Source organism: Pipistrellus kuhlii, unplaced genomic scaffold (assembly GCF_014108245.1).
Source record: "Pipistrellus kuhlii isolate mPipKuh1 unplaced genomic scaffold, mPipKuh1.p scaffold_m20_p_1, whole genome shotgun sequence".
Classification (NCBI taxonomy): domain Eukaryota; kingdom Metazoa; phylum Chordata; class Mammalia; order Chiroptera; family Vespertilionidae; genus Pipistrellus; species Pipistrellus kuhlii.
The window spans coordinates 35,415,453-35,437,650 of NW_023425404.1; the positions used below are offsets into that span (position 1 = coordinate 35,415,453).

General features: G+C 49.9%; 1 protein-coding gene and 1 long non-coding RNA gene across 23 annotated transcripts in view; both read right to left on the bottom strand.

Moving 5' to 3' along the window:
- TPM1 (tropomyosin 1) overlaps window positions 1–21,374 on the bottom strand; it is a 29,200-nt gene extending 7,826 nt beyond the window's left edge. Inside the window, exons 1-9 of one of the 22 annotated variants that reach the window (XM_036439910.2) lie at window positions 21,147–21,374; window positions 19,924–20,049; window positions 7,431–7,564; window positions 5,103–5,220; window positions 3,746–3,816; window positions 3,413–3,488; window positions 2,370–2,432; window positions 1,993–2,062; window positions 537–615 (exon numbers count right to left, since the gene is read on the bottom strand). In XM_036439910.2, coding sequence (XP_036295803.1) covers window positions 537–615; window positions 1,993–2,062; window positions 2,370–2,432; window positions 3,413–3,488; window positions 3,746–3,816; window positions 5,103–5,220; window positions 7,431–7,564; window positions 19,924–20,049; window positions 21,147–21,260 — 851 coding nt within the window. In that variant the 5' untranslated portion in view covers window positions 21,261–21,374. Of the gene's footprint in view, window positions 1–532; window positions 616–1,992; window positions 2,063–2,369; window positions 2,433–2,891; window positions 2,968–3,412; window positions 3,489–3,745; window positions 3,817–5,102; window positions 5,221–7,430; window positions 7,565–15,408; window positions 15,615–19,923; window positions 20,050–20,248; window positions 20,375–21,146 lie in introns of those variants that run through there. The other 21 variants (XM_036439981.2, XM_036439900.2, XM_036439935.2 and 18 more) reach the window with 21 other exon arrangements.
- On the bottom strand, window positions 9,686–11,718 carry LOC123652383. Its single transcript, XR_006741698.1, has 2 exons — window positions 10,478–11,718; window positions 9,686–10,171 (listed from the first exon to the last, which is right to left on the bottom strand). It is a non-coding gene; the product is annotated as an uncharacterized LOC123652383 (long non-coding RNA).
- Window positions 21,375–22,198: the final 824 nt, after the last annotated feature.

Sequence of the window (22,198 nt, forward strand, 5' to 3'; positions counted from 1 at the left end):
CTTAACAGTGAGAAAGAGAAGGTATTTTACAGCTGCACTGGATCGGCTTGCTTTCCCTCAGAGCCTCTGTAATCTGACACGTTAGGGTTCTTAAATTCATATTTCTTTTTTTAAAATGGTATTATATTTAATTGGATCTCAGAAAACCATTTTTGATAGTTCTCTGGGAAGCTCCTGCACAGCTGCATGGCTTTCTAATTTTACTTGAGCCTAATTTAATTTCCTGAAAGGATAGCACTCAAGACATTAACAGTCCAGTTCACTGCATTGTGGGGACAATCCAGTCTAGCGATTGAGAAATGAATGGATCCTAAAGGGAAAATGATTTGTATAGGCAGACTTAATCTACTTGGCCTTTATATTAGTAGAATGTAAAAAATAAACAAAACAACCAATGACTATCCTAGGTTATGCAGAAAGAGGAAGCAGGAAGGAGTGAAGATGGAGACTCTGGAGGCCCAGAAGGGAGCAGCGGTGAGGTTATCATATTAGCATGAGCGCACGGATGTGAGCAGGCAGGGCGGATGAACATTTACATGGAAGTCATATCGTTGAGAGCGTGGTCCAGCTCCTCGCTGATGGCTTTGTACTTCAGTTTCTGAGCGTACAGCTCGTCTATGACCAGGAAGTAGAAGGCAGAGGTGCAAGGACATGGAGAGTGATCAAGAGATGGAAGGCGAGTGAGGGTGGCGCGGGCGCCATCCCGACACAGCAGCAAGGAAAGGGCAATGCATGAAGGAAGTGGTGCCGCAGCAGGTGGCCAATGCAGGAGGCGTGCGTTTTGTTTTTAAACGAATTGAAACAAAAAACAAAGAGAACAAAACCCATTAGAAAATAAAACAAGAACGACGTGATATGAAAATCATTAACAAATATGGTAGGTCTATCAGAAAACCACGTTTAGCTCTAAATAAAAACCACCGAGGGATGTCTCCTGGGTGAGTAATAGAAGGTCTTTCTCTGCTAGAGCTGTATTTTAATTACAGTGCAGCAGCCAGCCAACTGCAACTATAAACGGGGAAAAACGTACAAGGGCAGTGTTTTGGAACAACAGCTTGTGACCCTCGTCTGTTATCCTTATCTGGCTCCCCCTGCAAACCATGGTTTGCTGGCCAGACCAGACCACTGGGATGTGGAGTTTTGGTGCCTGTGAACCACTCGTGGTCTTCCCACTCAGGCCGCCCTATTAGTGGCCCAGAAGACCGGACAAGCGCGGGGAGCCACGTCTGCCCATGATGGCTGTGTATTTTGCCGCACAGGGTGGACTGAGACTTTTTGTCACTCTCTCCTCTCTATTCGCGTGGTTATCACCTACCCTGAACTCCAGTAACCTTTTTAGTCTTAATTTTTTTAATTCTTTCTTCTTCATTGCTGACCCTTCACAAGTCTCTGAGCTCAACATTTAGGATTTCTGTGACACAGAGTGGGTGCTACCATAAAAACCTAAATATCTTAGGGGAGGAATGCTAAAGTGTCATCTAAAAATACAACGTCCTGTTGCCCTCCACTCCTTTCCGTACCAGGCTAACTAAGGACAAAAAACCCAAACCCTTACAACGAATTTATACTTGGAAGAAGATGGGCTGTGTCTAAGAACAAATCCATACCATCTGACACTTAGGAGGTTGTCACTATTAACAGAAAATATACTGGAGTCGCTCTCACCTACCACCACCTGACCCTCAATGAAAAATAACCTTGCCCCAGTGAGGAGTGTGAGGGAAAACTGGACAGCACCTGCCGTGACCAAACAGATGTGCCCCGTCGGGTGGCTCAGCTACCTGGTGAGCAGATCATTCAGGTCCGAGAGTTTAAGAGCCACAGAATGAAACCCCAAGGACAGACAGGAGGAAGGTGCAAGAGCCAAGGTGAATAGATATGTCAAGGTGAATACATGTCAAGGTGAATGCACTTGGACTAGAAAATCGTTTTTGCCAGGTCGAGACTCAACCTTAATAAGGGTTCAAGTAAAAACAAAACTGAAGGCCTTACCTTCTAAGTCATCAATGCTTTTCTCCAACTTAGTTACTGACCTCTCCGCAAACTCAGCCCGAGTCTCAGCCTGTAATGATTCAATTTGTTTCGGTCAAAACGGGAATGTTTTATGGTTCCAGGAGCGAGGAGTACAGGGAAGAACTAGAAAATGGAAATCCAGCACAGCACCCATAGACTAGCCGGAAACTCCGCGCCAGCCAGCCAGCCACCGCAGGGCGAGGTGGCAGCCAGCACAGCACAGGAACCCCGGGGCCACTGCTGATCACTCCTGAGGTGGAGCAGCACAACGTGAAAACGCTAAGGCCCCGACCTGCTCCGTGAGAACCAGCTCCTGTAAAGCTCAGGTGGCTTCGCCCCAGACGGTCATAAATTACCTCCTTCAGCTTGTCAGAAAGGACCTTGATCTCCTCCTCGTATTTGTCTTCCTTCTGAGAGTACTGTAATTAGAAAGAACGTTCCAGATGTCAGGCCAGGGCTCACCCTATCCTCCTCTCTTCTAATACAAAAAGCGCGCCAGCCCAGTGAACAGATGTTGAGGATCTCTCTGGCGGTAATGGAGCCTCCGAGATCAAATGGCACGGTACAATACAGCCTCTGTTCTCCTGCCTATTGTTTTACATGGGATAAGAACAAGATAACATCCCTTTGGCACTGGGTTTAGATTAAATGGTTCCAGAGGACTCACATGCTCAACATAAAATATATTCTCTATTAAAAAAAAAAAGAGAACCTGCCATTCGATAACCATCAGGAAATCACCTCAAAACAATGCATTTGCGAAAAAATGCCTAAAGGACGATTGCTTTTATCGGCAGGGCCTCTAAAGAGAAAAAGGGGGTGTCTTTTGAGCAGCTCAGAAAAGGTGCCTTTTCCCCCACACCATGCTCTGGGCCTACCTTCTCAGCCTGAGCCTCCAGTGACTTCAAGTTGTTGGTCACAGTTTTCAACTCTTCTTCAAGCTCGGCACATTTGCTAATGTTTTCGACCAGAGGCAGAAAGGGTGGGAGACAAGCCAGAGGGAGGAGGAGAGAAAAAGGAGAAGGATGGGAAAAAATGAACACCGAGTCCCAGAGAACAAAGGGCTGCCTTAAAGTAGCCAAATCATCAGGCCGTAAAACACTCAACTTTATGAGGGCCACTGCCCCCCAACCTTGCAAAAGCTGAAAGGCAGGGTGACAAAATCCAGCGACTGTGAAGCGTGATAATTTGGCTTCTTTTTTTTTTTGGCTGCACCGAAAGAGCATTTATGAAGGAAAGGAGTACAAAGAACCCAAAGACAGCACTTAAAGCGAGATACAAGATAGCGGAGGGCGTAGTGAAGGTGCAGCTGCTATACCAAACGAACCAGTAGGTACTGGAAGCTGAAAGACGTCTGGGTTGGAGTTAAACCTAAAAACCACGCATGAGCCATCAGTACCTTATCCTCGGCAGCCATTAATGCTTTCAAGGTCTGATCCATTATTCTTAACTGTTCTTCCAGCTGTCGAACTTGGCTGTTAGTGGACACAGGAAATGCACAAGGCCATTCTCAAAAATCAGTGTGCAGGTAAGGCATGCAGTGACACACACATTCATACAGACACCCCACACGAGTCCTCCGTGTTCTGGACTCGTGGCTCATCCATGTCAAACGGGCACGCGAGGAGCCCGGAGCTGAGACAGGTAAATGTGCAGCTGCCAGAAGGTCATGCTGTTTAGTCACTGCTCTGCAGCACCCCACACACAGCGTCCTGGCGCCGGGCCCGCTTACCCTTCTGAGAGCTCAGCCCGCTCCTCTGCACGTTCCAGGTCGCTCTCAATGATGACCAGCTTACGGGCCACCTGTGGTGGGACAAACACAATGCACACACACATCGTGGGCTTGCGAGCCGTGAGTCAAGGGTTATTGGGGGGAGTGGGGGATGGATCCATCAGCCCCTAGAAGACCTTGCAATGGGTCTTCAAATACGATGATCCCCTTTCCTGTGGACTGGAGAGAAGCTGCTCTCCCCCAGGAGAGCCAATGGGAGGAGACCAGAGGCTTCTGCCCCGTAAGACCAGGACGGTTCATTATGAACGGGCGGGCAGTCTCATGTTAAGTCTGACCCAGATGAAGTCTGTATAATTACATAGCAGCCAAACCAAAGTGTGGAAGAAGGGAGAACTATGAAATTCATAATCTCAAAAAAAAATAGCAGCATGATGAGAAATGATGCATTTATATGCCAAAGAGGCAGGGACTGCCAAGAAAACACTGAAAATAATCCTGAGGGCTGCATCCATTTGGAGCTCTGCACCTATCATCTCCTTTGTGTGGGGGAGGTTAACAATGCCAACAGAACGGCAAGAGAAGCCGACATGACTTGAGCCGGTGAGATGACGGATGGAGTCAAATCTGTATTCAGTGAAAGAGAGAACCTGAGAGAAGGAATCTTCTGAAGCATTTCAAAATTAACCGGCATAATGTAATCTGGAAATAATCCTAACAATAATAAAAAAGGAGAGTCAGAGCTATGTTAGGACAGCCACGGTGTGTGAAGGGCTGATTGAAACCCTAACAGTGATATTGCTGTTATCACAGGAAGTGGTATTCATGGGGACATGACCAGACGCTGACTTAACCATGGACCTGTGCAGATAATGGAATTATGCCATCATGAGAAGAGAGGACAGACTGAAAACTTCCTCTGTGATCAATCACCCCAGCGAGTACGCAGTCCATGTCTCTAGGCTGCCTGGACGGGACCATGCAGGGCAATCACTCCAAGAACTATGTGCATGGTGACAGCAGGAGAGGCTCCTTCCACAGACACAGGAGGCAACGCTCCCTCCTCCTGGCCAACAGCTTTTGTCCTGGTCTTTAGGGGGCAGGGGAAGGGCAGGGGGAGAAACTCTGGTCTTTCCCAGTGCTACTGATCGGCTTCATGATGAAGCCTGGACCCCCACTGCAGGAACCAATAAGAACCGTGTTCTGCAGACAAAGGAATTCTGCTTCTCAAAACCACCATTTCCGCCAAGAAGCAGAGTTGATAGTTTCACTGAAGAATGCCAGGGTGTGTGCACGGCTCCTGTCCCCCACCCTGGGCCACTGCTGGGGGTCCGAGAGGCTTTGGGCCCCAGGATCTGACCTCTTCATACTTGCGGTCGGCATCTTCAGCAATGTGCTTGGCCTCTTTCAGTTGGATCTCCTGAATTTCCATTTTCTCCTCATCCTTTTGGGCTCGACTTTCAATGACTTTCATGCCTCTGAAAAGGAAGACAAGCAACAAGACCCCAGATTTAGAGTTGACTTCCACAAGCCCACACCCTGCACTGCAGAGGCGTGGGAGGCTTAGTGTGACGAGCAGACCAAAATAGAGCAGCACACAGCTACTTTTCTTTTCCAAGCCCTGAAGCAAAAGTTTCCAATGCTGAGGCAGAAAGATATATGCTTCTGTTTACTGCGAGTGAAACCTCCTGCTCCCTGTACTGGTGAAACTGTCCAGGAATCTAATGTGAAGTGAAAGGTACCGTGTCAGGATCCTGTGTGAAACGGGGAGGCAGGGCAACAGTAGAGACCAACAGGCTTTCCTTGTTACATAAATAATGGGATTTCTTCCCTTTCCTCGTGGGAAGCTTCGGCTGGAAAATGGACGAAAGTTAGAACAAAAGCACATTTATCTTCATACACGTCCTCCTACAAAGAAGGTAGTTGTTCCTACCTCATCAGCCACAAATGTAAATACCAGATCGAACCATTTGAAATTGCTGATATTTGACCATGTCAGACCTGTATAAACAGCGGTTTCGTATGGGTCAAACTAACACTTGAGATAAGAAACAATGAGTTTTCCTTTTAATGGAACTCTTTCATAGCAGAGGTGTCGACAGACAGCACTGACACCGTCTTCTACGCTGACATGAGGGTCTGGATCCTATGGCATGATGTTAAGTTTCGGAAAATGTGAACTGATTTACAATATGTTACAGATTTACAGAATAACCATTCATGTGAACATGCGATTCACAGACCAGAATCTGAGTAGACAGTGAGATAAAGAAGCCACTATTTCCGGATGAAGCCATACAATGTGTTTCAGGAGACTCGAGTTCGAGTCTTGGCTCAGCCAGAAGGTGGCTGTGGGACGCTGGGCAGGTGGGTCAGTCTTTAAACCCTAGTTTTCTCATCTGTAAAACCAGGGGACTGGAGTCAAGATCCTAACATTCCTTTTCTCTCCAAAGTCTAAACAACATTGTCAGATTCAGATCATCGCCTTTTAGGTTCAATAGCAAGCGTACTTCAGGAAGAAGTCAGCCACAAAACCACGGGTATGTGTACACTGTTCCAGACGGTGAGTCATCTTAAAGAATTCCAAAACTCTTGGTTGGAGAAGAAACAATAAGCATCTGTGAATTATGGGCTGAAAACTCCTTTAATCCTATAGTCTGAAATCACTCGTCATCCATGTGGCAGGGAGCAGAAAATCACTTCCAAGACGAAGAAATGGACAAAATGACCGACTGCGTACCCCTGCCCAGGCCCCAGCCCGATCTGCAGCGTTCGGAGCCCCCACACCGCTGTGTCATCTCTCAGGCAGCAGAGCTCTCTCTGGTCTCGGGGAGTCTTTCTCGGAGTGTTCCTATGCAATGTGAATGCACTCACTTCAACAGCTGAGACAAGGCCTTCCAAAACACACGGCGTTGCTGGTCTACGTGGCCACGGTCTTCCTTTCCTACCACAAAGCTAGTAGATCTTGGAGCCGTAAGTCGGGTAGAGCCAGGTTACAGTGGGAGCAAGCAGGCTCAGAAGAAACAAGTAGCCCGGCTGGTATGGTTCAGTGGTTGAGAGTCGAGCTATGAACTAGGAGGTTATCGGTTCGATTCCCAATCAGGGCAAGAAAAAAAAAAAAAAAGAAGAAGAAGAATAAACAATATCTGGTTGTATTTACATGTGTAGGTGTCTTACTAGCATTGCTAAGTCCAAAGCAATTTGCTTTTGCAAAACATATTTCTGCTTTATCTGTGTTTCCTCTGTTTGTTGGACTATCCGACAACTGACAGCTCATTTTTACTTAAGCCTAAAACAGTCATCTTTTTAAAAATGCCTCATTGCTCCGGGGCCAGCAGAAATGAAAGAACCATTAAGCATCCCTAGAATTTCTTGTTTACACGTCATCTCCTTTGTTGGATGGTGAGCTCTATGAGGGCAGGAAGAGGGTCTTTTTCTTCTTTGTAACCTTGGGGTTGAAAGCCGCTCTGTGCTTTACCTGAAAGCACCCATGTTAAATAAACAAAACCAACAAATTCACCACTAATGTTAAATGAACAAAACCAACCAAGTCACACCTGGGATCAAAAGAGGAAATTATCCCACCAAGAGACTGCAAAATCCTTAAGCCCCAAGATCAGAGGAGCCCTCCTGGCCCACCAGGAGCAAAGGCCAATGCTAAAAACCGGGCTGGGTGAGACGTCCTCACCTCTCACTCTCATCTGCTGCCTTCTCAGCCTCCTCCAGTTTCTGCAAGGCTGTTGCCAGACGCTCTTGGGCTCGATCCAACTCTTCCTCAACCAGCTGGATGCGTCTGTTCAGAGAAGCAACATCGGCTTCGGCCTAGGCAGAGAGAGTAAAAGGCGTTCAGAGTTGGGGGAAGTGAGGGTACTGCTTTCAGGAAGTGGCTGAGACTGAAATGCTGATCTCAGATAGGAAGCCAGGGCCTTGTGGTGAGCGACTCCTAAGTGCACTTGGGAGCTCCTGGATAAGTTCCTACATTGATGTACATATGGAATGTCCATGTTTGTGTATATACACATCCATATACTCCATTCTCATTGGGAAGACGGACCATTAGCAAATGCTTTCTCACTTGGCTCCTTCCTTCCATAGATTTCCACACACTGGCTTTCCCTGACTGTTAAAGGCTCTAAAATACCTACCACACAGACACTACTAAATCCAGCACCCTCCTCCAAGCCCCTTTTCGGAAATCCCTTCAGAGTAACTAGCCACTGGAATGGGGCCAAGACAAATTTCCCAAGTGTTTCCGACATAAGCCTACTAGAATTTCCCTTCCTCCCTTCCTTCTCCTCCCTCTTTCCCTCTCTCCCACCTTAAAATTTGAATTCTTTGTTTAAAGTATTACATGTTGCTTCCCCCCCACCTCCCCCGACAATGACCTCTCCTCAGCCATTCCCAACCTCCTGGAATTTCTTAGAAGTCAAGGTTGCCACAAGAAATATTTCAAATTCCTTAGGTCAAAAGCAGTAGATACTGTTTTTACTTGTATCTGTCTCTGAAATAAGATGTTTCTTTCTGGGGGATTCAATGATCACCTACTGGTGAAAGCCTCAGAACACTTGTGGAGACTGATGATGGTCCATTACATACACTTGTATTGGCAGCTGTTTAAATACTATGCGTGTAAACAGCCCCGGCCAATATTTCTCAGTGGTTAGAACATTTGGCCTGTACTCTGAAGAGTCCTGGGTTTGATTCTCAGTCAAGGGCACATACCTGGGTTGCAGATTTGATCCCTGGCCCCAGTAGGGACAACCAATCAACGTGTGTCTCTCACATCAATGTTACTCCCTCCCTTTCATGCTCTCTAAAAATCAATGGGAAAAAATGTTCTTGGGTGAGAATTAACACAAAAGATAAATATTATGCAAGTGAGATATGGGATTTATTAATCAAGTACTATTTCTTCATCCTCACCCATTTTGAATGTCTGCTTATCATGGGGTGATGGGGTTTTCAAGATACATGGAACGTTTTCTAAAAATTACAACACACACTTACGGACCTATTCTAGTTCCCTGTCTACATTCCAGTCTTCTTTACTCAGCTGTTAGCTTCTTATGGACAGGGAATCATGATTCTCTCTGCAGAGTATGAGCTCAGCAAATGTCCATTGAGTAAAATGAGTATGACCAAGATAATTTAAACAAAAGCAACTTTCTTAGCTCATGAACACATGACATACACAGTCCGAAATGCACACACAGTTAGGAGGAGGCTGTGGTTATGGCCTTGAATCAAAGGAGTACAAGAACATTCAGCTCTTTGCTCAACTGTGCCAAGTTTTGTCTGGGAAAGATAAGTGATTAGGGCATTTGGTGAAGGACTCGATAAAAACATTCAAATATACTTTCATCTTGTAAAAAATTAACTATGTAGTAAAAACTGGCTGGAGGAGGCAGGGAGCAGTGGGAAACAGGAAATGAATCTGAGGAGGATGGTTTACAACTGTGCTGGGCCACAGAAGAAGACTGTAGGTGTGCAGTGAGGAATGGGCCCCACCAAGTCTGCCTGCAGGGGCTGTTGGTTTTTTTGGAGGAGGGGTAAGGGAGATAGGGGTAACACATTCCTTACATATAAGGAACTGTCTTGTTTAAGTCTTCGGCCCTATTATTAAAAAAAGGGAGAAGTAGACACTAAGGGTATAGTTTTGGGTCAGGTCTGCTTTCTTCATTTTCTATATTTTCCAGGCCCAGTAAAATTCAATTCTTTTATGAACGGGGGAAACAAGTAAGCAACTCTCAAAGTGGAAAACAAAGTGAAGAGCAAAATCAATCAAACAAAAAACCTCAGTAGAGTGAACAGATCATATACTCCAAAGTATCCCCCTTCCTTTCCCTATTTTTAATATAAAGGCAGGTATCCTCGTTACAGGTGGTGTGGCCAGATAAATGTCAAGAACATTTTAAAAATGATTTTTGTTGTTGTTTGTTTGCCTTTTGTAGCCACCTCACCAAGTTCCCTGCTTCGCGTTCAATCTGCGCCCCAGCCCTCAGGACTTTGTCCTCACAGGAAGGAGGCTGTTTAGGATCTGGGGACACAAACTTCTGTGTGTGGGACAGGCCAGTCCAGGGCAGCTTCCCACACCGCTGGGGCATCGGGGTGTGTGTAAGAGACAGCACCCCTCTGCACACAAGCTCTCTCCTGAGAGGTCCCTCTTTCCTCTTATTCTACTACCCCCTCCTTACCTCTCACAACACACACAACCTTTCTTTCCTTTAGCTCTGGACACCGTTTTCTAAACGTCCCTGACTCCTTTTCGCCAGGAGTATTTTGTAGGACCTTCCACCTGACGTGACGGGTTGTATCCTATGGAATACCAGCCAACAGGACCTCTTAGAGGGCTCAAAGGCAATGCCTGGGAATGGGAATATGTTCCAGGAGCCAGGACTGGTGCACACAGAGTGCCGACCTCCGGGTGGTCTGCAAAACAGAGGCTGCGATTGTTTAGCTGGGAGGGCTAGCTAGTCATCTAGCAGTTCCCACACTCGGCCGAGGGTCAGCGTCCACATGGAGATGTGTATTAAAAATATAAATTCCCGGCCCACATCCCTAGAGATTCTGATTCAGGTCAGAGGGGAGGGCAAGAATGTGTACTGTAAACAAGCAACCTGCTCCACTCCTCCACCCTCTCCGCCCCACCACCTACAAGACGCTGGCCAGTTCCATGGGAACCCCTGCTCCAGCCCTCCCTTCACAGGAAAATGGGAAGAGGGTGGGACCTCTTACCCAGAATGCTGAAGTGTGCTCAGGCCCACCGCCATCAGGGGGAGACAGGACTAACATCCCAGGTGTCTGATTCCTGTGCGCTGCTCTGTGGCTTCTCCTCATGGCCCCTGGGACAGCGCACGGAAGCCCGGGAACTGGTGGTTCTCGCCCCTGGAGTCTTCCCTCCCTCTTCCTAAGCCAGAGGGGGAGGGTCTCTACAGCCACGCCCACCCCAACTCCCCAGCCCAGTGGCCGAGAGTGACAGAGACTAACCAGGATTAGGAGGACGGTTACTGTATTCAACACCACCCACTAAACAAGTCCTCTCAATCCTTTTTGAAATAAGCTGCAGTATAAAAACTGAAAACCCCCTCCAGTAACGCTAACAGGTAACGGCTGACATTCAAACACTGAGCACTTGCTCTCAACCCCAGAAGCCCCTGTCTGCTGCCCCACAGGTTTGAGAGCAGGACCGAGGTACCCAGCTTACAGCCTGGACCCGAGAGCGGTGTCTGGGGGTACACCTGCCTCTGAGTAAACTTGCCCTGGGGAAAACCTAGACTCCCACTGGTTCTCAGGCCCTACCGTGCTGGTCTGATCACAATCTTGTTTGCTTCCCTAGAATTCACCTCTTTACTGCCCCCCCCCCCCCATTTTTTATTATGAGGGAGGGGAGAATTACGTTCTGTGTTCAAAAGGCCCCCTAGCTTTTATTTCCCGTTTGTATTTTCTAAATCCGGAGCTAGACACTTTCTAAGGTTCCTCTCTTTCCCAGCACCTGGGCAGTCTACCTAAACTTACTCTGCCAGTACAAGCCTACAGCTACATGGCCAGCCGCCGGTCATTTAAAAAGCGGATACAAATAACAAGGCTTTTGGGAAGGGTCAAGACCCAAGATGCAAATTATTTCCAGGCATGGAAATCACTCTTGGCGTGCTGGGTGAGCTGCTCCTAACAACGGCCTGTGTGTTGATGCCGCTGGCGGAGTCTTTCGGTTTGGGATGCTGGTTTCTTTTATTTCAAAAGTGCTATTGTATCCCCACATGTAATGAGCTACTCGGAAGAGAGACTGCTCCAGTAGCAAAGGAGACCGATTGTCTTCCTGCAGATCTGCTGTCGAACAACCTTGAGGAGCTCTACCCTTGTGAAGTGCCTCCGAGTTAGTTGCAAGGTCAGCCCTATCTCCTCCCTGGTGCTCCCCTCCCAAGGTATCAGCGACCTATACGGTATCAGCGACCTATACGGTATCAGCGACCTAAACAGAAAACATAGCAGCCCCCCCCCCTCCCCCCCGCCTCCATCCCAACAAGGTATTATACTACATAGTACACAGAACTGAAGGGCCTGCCACACTATAGCAAAATATTACTCCAACATCAGATTTGAAAGAAAACTTTTACCAGGCCCATATTTTTTTTAGGGCATCCAGATGTTTTAGTCAACACAACTTAAACTAATTAAAAATAACAGCAATTGTTACTTAAATAACTATAGGAGACTATTATAATACCCTAACAATGAATCCTCTGGAATATATTTCCAAAGTCCTGCCTGAACCCGAGTGGAGCAAGCAATGACCGAAGGTCAGGCCCTTTTACTTCATGCAAACTGTAGTTTTACAGAGAAGGTTTCACCCAACTTGCTGTGTAAGACCAAGCGACTCCAGCCAAGTTAAACTTCTGCCCTTATATGGTAAGGAAAGGGGGAAAAACACTGATGACATGAAGGGGCACTCCCATGGATAATAGATAAACACAACCTCCTCTATCTGTGCCAAGGCCTGTAATTTATGAGGCATGTTTGTATAATGAGGGAGGACGGCCGTGAACAGGGCATTGTCGGGCCTGTGCCTTGCCTACGTATGAAAGCAGAAATTGAGAGTATACATTCCAGCTACTGCCTCCCTGGGGGTGCCAATGTGAGCACAAAATACACCCTCAGTGTCTTGGCCTCAGAAATATTTGCCAACTCTACAGGGAAAGGGCTGGAAATATTGTGAACTGGTTATTTCCATGATTTAATAAAGTTACAAACTAATAATCTCCAAGTTGCAATTTTAAGTTTCCTTGTTCGCTGGGTACTATCCAGAAAGGAGGAGGACTGGCTATTTTTTCCTTTGACAATGACATAAACACAAACAAAAATCCCCCACAAAAAAACAAACCAACCCTCTTGAGTAACAACACCTAAAGTCCACCCTTACATCCAACCAAGCAGCCTCATGCCAACCATTTGAAAGGCCCTCCACACCTTGGAAAAGCAAACAGTAGGAAATAAGGAACCGCTGATTTTTTCCAAGATAAGTGCTAGTATAATAGGGCCAATTAACGACAACCTCTCTGAACTGTTGAGAGTCTGGATTTGGGCCAACTTTTCAAATATTTATTTATTTATTTTTTTGCAGTGGCTTCTGGCTTTGTCCTTAACCTAACTTCACTGCCAAGGTAAACTGCAGACTACTAGTCGAACTCACAGTTGTGTCTGACAACTAACAAGAAACCACCTTGCATTAGGCCATCTTGAAGTTCCAGTTTCAGAAGCGAAGAACAACTCTCAATCAGAAATTCTCTCAATGGCCTGAACCAGTCCTCAAGTTGCCGGTCTTAAAACGTTCTGTGTCCAATCACCCAGATACCAAGGCTGTTTTTAACCCTTTGCACTCCGAACCATTCTGGACATTGGCTACCAGCTACTCCACGCTACTTTGCGGCGGACACGTGCGTTGAATTAACTCAATTCCTCGTAATCACGAATTAACTGCAATGTCCCCCCTGAGAGGGGACATCCGAGTGATATGCTAGAATTCCGATGTCCCCTGAGAGGGGACAGCGGAGTGCAAAGGGTTAAAAATTACTTAAAAAAAATTAAAGCTTTTAAAACTACTTTTAACATAAAGCTTTGAAAAGGATGGAAGCATTACCTTTAGACAACCGGCACTGGAAGGTCACTTATAAAAAGCACGAAAGAAAAGGTGACATAAGAGTAACAACATGCCCTTCCTACAATTTATCTTCTGTGTCTTATATCAATCACTCGGCCAGGAGTCAGTAAAAGGCTCTCCTGTACAGGACCGCATGGTCCCTTTCTTAGCAGGGTGAGGGGATTTCTACTGGCTTCACCATTAACACCACATCAGCCCACCAATCATTCTTTCCAAGCTGCCCAGGTATGCTCTCCACGTTCCAAAAAGAAAAACAAATTGATTAAAAGCATTTAAATGGAGTGTTTTAAGACAGCGGCCGCCGATCGCTGGTCCCTGGACCACTGGTGGTCTGTGAGGTCCAAAAGGTTCGAGACCACTGTTTTAAGATATGCTGGTCTGGCCAGTGTTGCTCAGTGGTTGGGTGCTGACTAATGACCCAAACGGTCAGGGTTCAATTCCCAGTCAGAGCACAAGCCTGGGTTGCAGGCTCAAGCCCAGCATGCAGGAAGCTGCTGATCAACGATTCTCTCTCATCATTGATGTTTCCTATCCCCCCATCTCCCTTCCTGTCTGAAATCAATGAAAATATACATTTTAGGAAAAGATGATCATTTTATTTCCAAGATCCTTTGATAGGTAGGGAACTGGCATATAAGCTGTGCACTTTTAACACCAGCTGACACAGAACTTCTATTCTGTTGTGCCTATCACCACTGTAATTTTCAGAATATTATCTCCATATTCAGAACTGAGAGACTGAGAAGTTAATTTGCCCAAAGTCTCATAGGTAGTAAGTAGTGAAGATTCAATCAGGATCCAGAGTTTTTGTTCTCATCCATCATATTGCATTAGTTCTAATGGGTCAAGGACAGCTAGCCAGTCAGAGAGGCAGTTGGAATCACTTTATAACCAGTCAAATTCAAAGACTTCTGACTTGTCCTCTAAAGAAAACTTCTTGCCTATTGATTTTGATTCCTGTCTGTATTTTATCTGAAATTTCCTCTAGTTAGGCCTTCCTATGAGAAGCTGTTTGCTTCTATGTATTTTATGCAAATACATAATAGTTTCTGCAGCCAGCTGCATACTTAAGCAATAACAATGTACTCAGCTGAGAATTAAGCACAGCTGGACACCATATTACCACTTGTCATAAAACCCCCAAGGTGTTTTGAATATCCTGATTTAAAGCGCACACACACATTAAAAAAAAAAAAAATCAACAAGTCGCAAATGCCTGAACTACCTCTGAAATCCTGTTCCTGTTTGCTGGATACACTTGCCTTAGCAGAAAGGAAACAAGGTATTCCAGTCAACATGGGGGAGGGGAAGCAGGCAAGGATACACCCAGGAATCGTTCACATTTAGCCAACTTTCTTCCAAGCCTCCGTAACAAAGGAATATCTATCTGTGTAATCACATTTGGAAGGAGCGATGGTTAAGAAAGGGACATTCCACGGGCAGCAAACGAAGCAAGTCAGAACCTGGGGGCCGTCCATGTCTCCACCATCAGAGAAAGGGCTTCCAGAAAACGAAGGGTCCGTGGGGATGGTGGGGCTCAGCATCCCCGGGCCCCAGAGCTTGGCAGAGCCTCCTACTGGACCTGCAGACGCCCCGTTCCAAAGGAAGGGATTTCCGAAAGGATCTCTCTCTCCTCCCCACCCTCGAGTCAATAATGTCTACAGCACAAAGTGCACATTCTGGGGGACTGGAGACAGCCGGACAGAACGCAAACACCCCAGTTGTGGAGCCCCTTCTGGGAAAGGGCTGCTCCCAGAACCTTCTCCACGCCACTCCTGCTTCCCCTCAGAGCTTTTCCTTTAGACCAGAGACGTGGAAGGGAAGGACAGAGAGGCACGCGCAGGGCCCCTGCAGAGCCAGCCGGCGCCCGCAGCCCCGGTGCGCCCAGGGGCGCGGGGGAAGGGGCCGGTGGGCTCCAGAGGCCCGGCGGCGCGCGAGGAGGCGCCTGCGGGGCTGGGGAGGACTGGGTGCTGGGAGGGGAGGGGGACTGGGTGCTGGGTGGGTCCCTTACGGTCTCCCTCAGCTTCCTCTCGTAGTCCAGCTCGCGCTGCAGGCTGCCCGCGCGCTCCTCGGCGGCGTCCGCCTGCTCCTGCAGGCTGCGGATCTTCCTGCGCACCGCCTCCAGCGAGCTGCTGCCCGCCATGGCGCGGGGCGGCGGGCGGGCTGCGGTGGGGGGAGAGGCCGGCCGCTGCCGCGCTCCCGAACGCCCGGCCGAGGACCCCGCCCAGCCTCGCCGCGCGACGGCGGCGCCCCCTGCGGCCCGGACCAGCCCGGAAGTCGCGGTCTCCGGGGCAGCGCGGGCGAAGCGCGGGCGGGCGGGGCGGGGCGGGGCGGGGCGCGCGCCGCGGACCCGGGACTTTGCGAACCGCGGGAGGCGCCGCGCATGCTCGCTGCGGCGGGGAGGCAGGCGTGGGGGCGCGCCGGGAGCACCTGGCGGGCTGGAGGGGCCCTGCAGGGGAGAGGCCAGCGCTCGCTCCAGGGGTTTTGCTTGGATCCCCAGCGCCTCTCCGTGGCTCCCCGTAGTCCCGGGCAACGGGCCCGGCCGGCCGCTCAGGGCGATGGTGCCGCCTGCTGGCGGCCAGAGCGCTCCGCTCCGCATCCCGAGTTCCCAGGCCCGGGAGGGAGAGCTGAGCGAAGGGTTTGGGGCCTCAAGATACCTAAGGGGACTCTTGTAAAGAAGGTTTGGGGCCTCAAGATGCCGCTAAGGTAAGGTGACCAGACGTCCCGATTTTTAACAATGTGTTTCGCGGCGTTTTTAAAAAGTCCCGATTCTTTCCAAGAAGCGGGAAAAATTGTTAAAAATTGAGACGGTCTCGCCAAAAGCGGGACGATCTGGTCACCTTACTCCAAGGGGACTCTTCCTCCTTGTAAAGAACCCCAGAACACAAGATTTAAACCATAATATACCTACTTCTCCAAAAACTCACCAAGGGAAAACCACTAACATGTTTCATGGGAAACCTCCTGTGTTAAATGCAGTCTCTAGAATCTGATTCCTAGCTCTCTCCTTTTCTGTGTGACCTGGGACAAAAAACTCGATTTTCCCGGGCTTCATCTATAAAAGTGGGGTTAACAGTAGTACTTCCTCATTGAGCTGATGTCAGGGCTATGAGACAATTAATGCAAAGCCCTTAGCACAATATCTTGTACATACATTAGTTCAGAACTCAGGCGATAGCTTTACTTAATATATAGGCAGGCATTGTTTTAGGGGTTAGACTGGGACCCATAACCAGCTGTTTACCCCAGTCCCTCTGCAGCTCACTTTCCTGTCTCTAAAAACAATCCTCTCAAAGGGTTCCTTTTGCCACTGGTTTTAAATTAGCCTCTGAGATCTGGCATCTGACCAGTTCTGGGCTGGACTGGCTGCCTTTAAAAGGCACACCAAGGAAGACTGCCGAACCCTAACAAGCCTCTAGCAAGAGCTGTGTGAAAATCACTGTGGACAGTATCTCTGGGAACTGCCCTCTGCCAATGTGCCCCTTGGGCTGTGTTTTTAAAGGCCTGCTAAATCTCACAGCTTTCAATCCTCACCTTTCTCAAAGGAGGCCTTTCTAGTCAGTTCCTGATATGTTTAAGAATGGGAATAATGAAGAAAAAGAAAACAGACTTGACATCCCTCTCCTCCTCCATAGCCCTCACAAACCTCCTTAGCTGTCTTGAGTCGTTTTCTATGGACTCAGCCTCTGTGAGATCTCCCCCACCCCTGCAAGGGCCCTCACAGCCTGTAGGGGGAGCCTCTCGCTCTGTTTCACACAGCTCATCTGGCCAGGCAGGAGGCTAGGTCTCCATGCCTAAAGGAGTGCAGACTTTGGGGCTCCAGCTTTGAGGGTGGGCGAGGGAATGGCTGAGAGCCTCCGGGAGCCGGGAGCCAGGAGCCAGGAGCCAGGGTAACTGCCGTAAGCAGCCAACAAGTGACTGATTGTCCTGCTTTTCAAACACCTCAGGAAGTCAGTTTCAGGTAAGTTCCCGTTCAGGCTGATGTCATGATACAAGAGTGTAAGGGCAGTTCTCAGCCTTGGTTGCACATTGGAGTCATCTGGGTATTAAAAAAAAACAAAACTAATGCCGGGGTTCCACTCCCAGAAATTCTGATTTAATTGGCCTGGGGTATAGCCTGGATTTGGGGTTTTAAAACCTCCCTAAGGCCTAGGCAATTCTGTTTAGAGAACGCTGAGAATCACTGATTTAGAAAGCAAAGACTGACAGGGAATAAAGACCCACATACTTGCAAATCTCAGGTATATACAGTTATTGGGGTCGAGGTTGGGGGCCAGAGAGGAAAAGGAGCCCTAGATCCCCTTCAGCCTCACTTAGGTGGGACGGCAACACAATATTCAAACCAAAACCATCGGGAATGCTGCCTCCGGAATGACCACCTTTTAAGTTAGGAAGAGCCCAGTTCTGGAATAGGATGTGTAAAGTATGTTGTTAAATTAGAAAAAAAAAATGTTTTTAGCAATAGTAGAAAAAATGCAAGACTGTTCCACAGTTCTTAACTATGTACGTACAAGACAATGACAGGGAAATGTCCTTATCACAGATGTAATATAATAATACTACCTCAGGAAGCTGACCTCTCGCCCACCTCCCCTTTCTCTAGTGACAACTCTCTTGTCCTGCTCAAGTCAATTATTATTATTATTATTATTTTTTTTTACTAGTTAGGAATCACTCTAAATATAGCATTTCCCCCCACAAACTTCTTCCACATCCCTACAGGTTCCCAACAACCTAAAATGTCTTAAAGGGGAAGGTGATCAAAATATACTGACAAAAAAATAAATAAAATGTGTACCATATTAGGGACAGTTTTCCAGTTGGGGAAAAAAAAAGAAAAAAGAATCCAGAGTTCCAAAACCGCCCCTCCAGTGCTGGCCCCGCCTCTTCCCCCCAGCTGGCTTTAAATGTCCTCTTTTCCACTTCTGCCCACCTCATTCCTAGGATCCCTTAAACAAACCTCAATAAAGACCTATAGCTCTACATAGTCACAATAATTATCTATTTCTCCTTAAGAACTAGAGTATCTTTTTTTTTTTTTTCCACTTCTCTTTGACTTACTGGACTACTTTCAAATTCTCTGCATTCTTTACCTTATAAGGAATATCTCTCCTTGATCTATCAGCGGCTCCTTTGAAAAGCTAAATAAACGTCCTGCTGGAGAATTTGGGGGAGACAGACCTCCTCCATTTAGCCTTATAGAGAGCACACATCTGATCTACATTATTCAATGTGGGCAGAGTTATGTGTTCCTTGGCTCTTTTTTCTAAAGCCAGGTAGTTTGTAACTTAAATATTTTAGCTCAATCAGTGCTTTCTTGAATCCCCCCCACCTTCCCAGGAACCTTGATTTTCACTGGAAAAAAAAGATTTTTTTTTTTGTGGCAGATTCTGAATGTCCCAAGTCTGGATTTCTCATGGACAAACACACTTGGAGATTAGATTTCAAGCCTTTCATACCACGAAAAGCCTTTCCTGATTTCAAGACCCAAGACCCTCCAGCAACTTGCATTTTACTCTCAGACAAAATATTCTGCCAGTTGCACTGGGTAGAATAACTTCTGGGCATAGCCTTTCCTGGTACTCATACATCCTTGGAATTGTTCCCAAGGAATTCTTTCCTAATTGGGCCTCCAGGCTTAATTAGCTTCTAGAACGGAATCCAACGGTGTGAAAAGAAGTCCTTTGGAAATCTAATGCTTGGCTTGACTGACGTAGCAGAAGAGGCAAGCTCTTCGGCTGGAAAGATCCCTCCCGAGGGCAGTGAGCAGAGTGCTGATAGAGCTTCTGCCTGTTTGCATCACCCCTGAAACTATGTGGTGGTTGTCAGAGGGCTGACAGGTGGGGGTGGAGTGAGCAGGAGGGGCAGGGGGCAGCTCGCTCACTATACCATATAAAGCACTGAGCTATATATAACCCCCAGCTTACTTTTTGGATCTAGTGCCCTCAGCCTGTGGACCCAAGCAAGTATCATCTTCCCGGGCAGATCTTAAGGGCTGAATGAAGGCTTCCCTGCGAAGAAAGGAGGCCTCAGAAGTCTCTGTGCCCCACCATCAAGCTCAGCCTTCTGTGCACAAGTAGCCCCAAACTATTCCTTTAATCTAGAGCACAGGCCTCTGTCCCCTGACTAGACACAATCACTGACACCAGGTCTCCCCACCCATCAGAGATGGCAAAAGGGAAGAGAGAAATTAGGCATTCCGTTTGCACAAACCTTGGTAAGGAGGACACCTTAAAAGTTTTTCTGGTACCAGGGAGGCAATTTTCACCTCCCAGCATCCAATTTCAGCTGCTGTGAACTCCCAGCTCCTCACCCCCCCCCCCCCAGGAGTGGGGTCGCAGAAGGAGAAAAAGAGAGAGGAATGGATGAAATATGAAGAACGTGTGCAGTAGCGGTCTGCGGCAGCATCCAGCGCTCCGGGCCAGGGCAGGGCTGTGTGCAGGTGTCTCTCTGGGGCCCTGGGGTCTCCAGAGCGGCCCGAGCAGGCGGGCAGGAGGTGAGGGAGGCAGTGTGTGCAAGCACTTACATCGGTGGCCTTCTTCTCCGCCAGCTCCAGCTTCTCCTGGGCATCTTTGAGAGCCTCGGAGTACTTGTCCAGCTCATCTTCGGTGCCCTTGAGCTTCTTTTGTAGCGACACCAGCTCATCTTCCAGCTGGGAGTTGGCCGTGGGGGACGGGGAGTGGGGGGGTGCGGCAGGCAGCGTGATCCCGCAGGGGGAGGAGGGTGTGGGTGCACAGAACCAGAAGGACAGGGACAGTGGGACAGAGAGAGGGAGAGACAGGGAGGGAGGGAAGGAGAGAGAGAGAGAGAGACAGTTAGCCATTCGTGCGCCGAGCCGCGCGCCCCAGTACCTTGGCGGCGGTCTCGTCGGCGGCCAGGAGGCTGTCCTCCGCCTTGTGCAGGTCCTCCAGCACCCGGTCCCGCTCGTCCTCCGACGCCCGCAGCAGCTTCTCCTTGGCCGCGATGTCCTCCTCCAGCTGCGGGGCAGCGGCGGGCGCGGGCGGCCGGCACGGACCGGGTGTTAGACACACACACACACACACACACACACACAACACACGGGCGCCGGGTTGGCTGGGGCCCCTCGGGCTCGGGGCGCCGCCGGGTTTAGGTTCCAGGGTCCCCAGGTCCCCTCCTCTCGCTGGAGCCAGAGGCGAACCGTGGTTCACCCACACCCCACCTCCCCCAGAGGGCGAGACTCCCGCCCTGGCCCCGCGGGCTCAAGCCCACAGATCGGGGTGCAGAGAAGCCCCATCCTCCTGGCCTTGGGGTCCTATTCTCTCTGTGCCACCTTTGCTCTTAGGGATAAACTCCATGACTCCACCACCCCCCCCCCTCCCCGCCCCAGTTCTGTCCCAGGTGAAGGGTTTATTCCCAAATGCCCAGAAGAACTTCTAACACTTGCTGAACCCGGGTCCCTTCAAGCCCGCGCTCCACCCCTTCTTGCCCCCACGGATCCAAACCTGACTCCCGACTCAGAGAACCGAGCGCCTCCAGGGCTTGGCGGGGCTCCGGGGGCTCCGAGAGCCACAGAGGGAACCCCTCAGAACGGAGAATGGAAAGTTAGAAGGAGCCCGAGTCCCGCTCTTCGCCTCTCGCCCCTCTCAGGAGCGCGCCCCGGCCGTCCGGGGGAAGGGACGGGGTGGCTCCCCGGTCCTCGGGGTGAGGGGCCGGGAGGGGGTGTCGGGCCGGGGCCAGGGGCTCCGGGACCCCGGGCGGGCGCGCTCGGGGCGGGCAGGAGGTGCAGACCTGCTTGCTCCGGTCCTCCGCCGCCTTCTTGTCGGCCTCCGCCTGCTCTGCTCGGTCCAAGGCGTTCTCCTTGTCGAGCTTCAGCATCTGCATCTTCTTCTTGATGGCGTCCATGGCGGCGGCGGCGCGGGGCCGGGGGCGGCGGCGGCGGCGGGAGCGGCGGGAGCGGCGGGGCGAGCGCGGAGGGGCGGCCGAGCCGGAGTGCGAGCGAGGCCGCCGGCTCCCTCCAGATATGTACTTTCCCGAGGGGACGACCGCATTCCTCCGGACAGCCAATACTTTTTTGGAAAAGCTGCTCCCTCCTGCCCCCGCTCGGCTCTCCTCCCTCCGCCCCCCGCGCCCGCCCCGCTCCGCTCCTCCCGCGGGGCCGGCGCCCATTCGCCGCCGCCCGCCGCCTCCGCCTGCCGGTGGATATGACTATATATGGGGCCCCGCGCCGCCCGGGCGGCCGCCCCGTGTCCAAGCCTGCACCCCGGGGAGAGGGCGTCGGGGTTCCGCTGGGGCCGAGCCGGAGATGGGGCGCTCACCTCCGCCCTCTGCGCCCCTTCCTCTGGGAGCCGGCGCCCCACCATTAGGGTCCCCAGCGCAGCCGCCCGCCAGAGTCACAGCAGCCCGGAGGGCAGGACGGGTGACAGGTGTGCATCGCCCAGCCGCTGCACCCCGGCGCGCTCAGCATCAGTCTCTTCCCCCTGCCCCAGGGGGTCCCCAGCAACCGCCGACCCAGGCCTGAGCGCCCTGCACTCCCAAGCTCTCTCAGCTTGACCGGTGTCCTCCCGGGCGCTCACTTTCTCGGGGAAACGAACCTGGAGCAGAGAAAGCGAGTTGAGAGCAAGACCCTGGCCGCTCAGGAGACTCTCAGCTGGGGTGGGTCAGAATGCCCCGGAATCTGTCTTCTGCGCGCCCTTCCCCTCAGAGAGGGCTAGCCAAGCACTTTAGGGGCCCAGGACCCATTTGGCTTAGTTCTCCCTGTGTCAGTGCCTGGCTTCAGCAAAGGGAAGGAAGGGGGTGGGAGCTGAAGATGAAAGAACATGGAGTTTAGACTCAGGAACTTG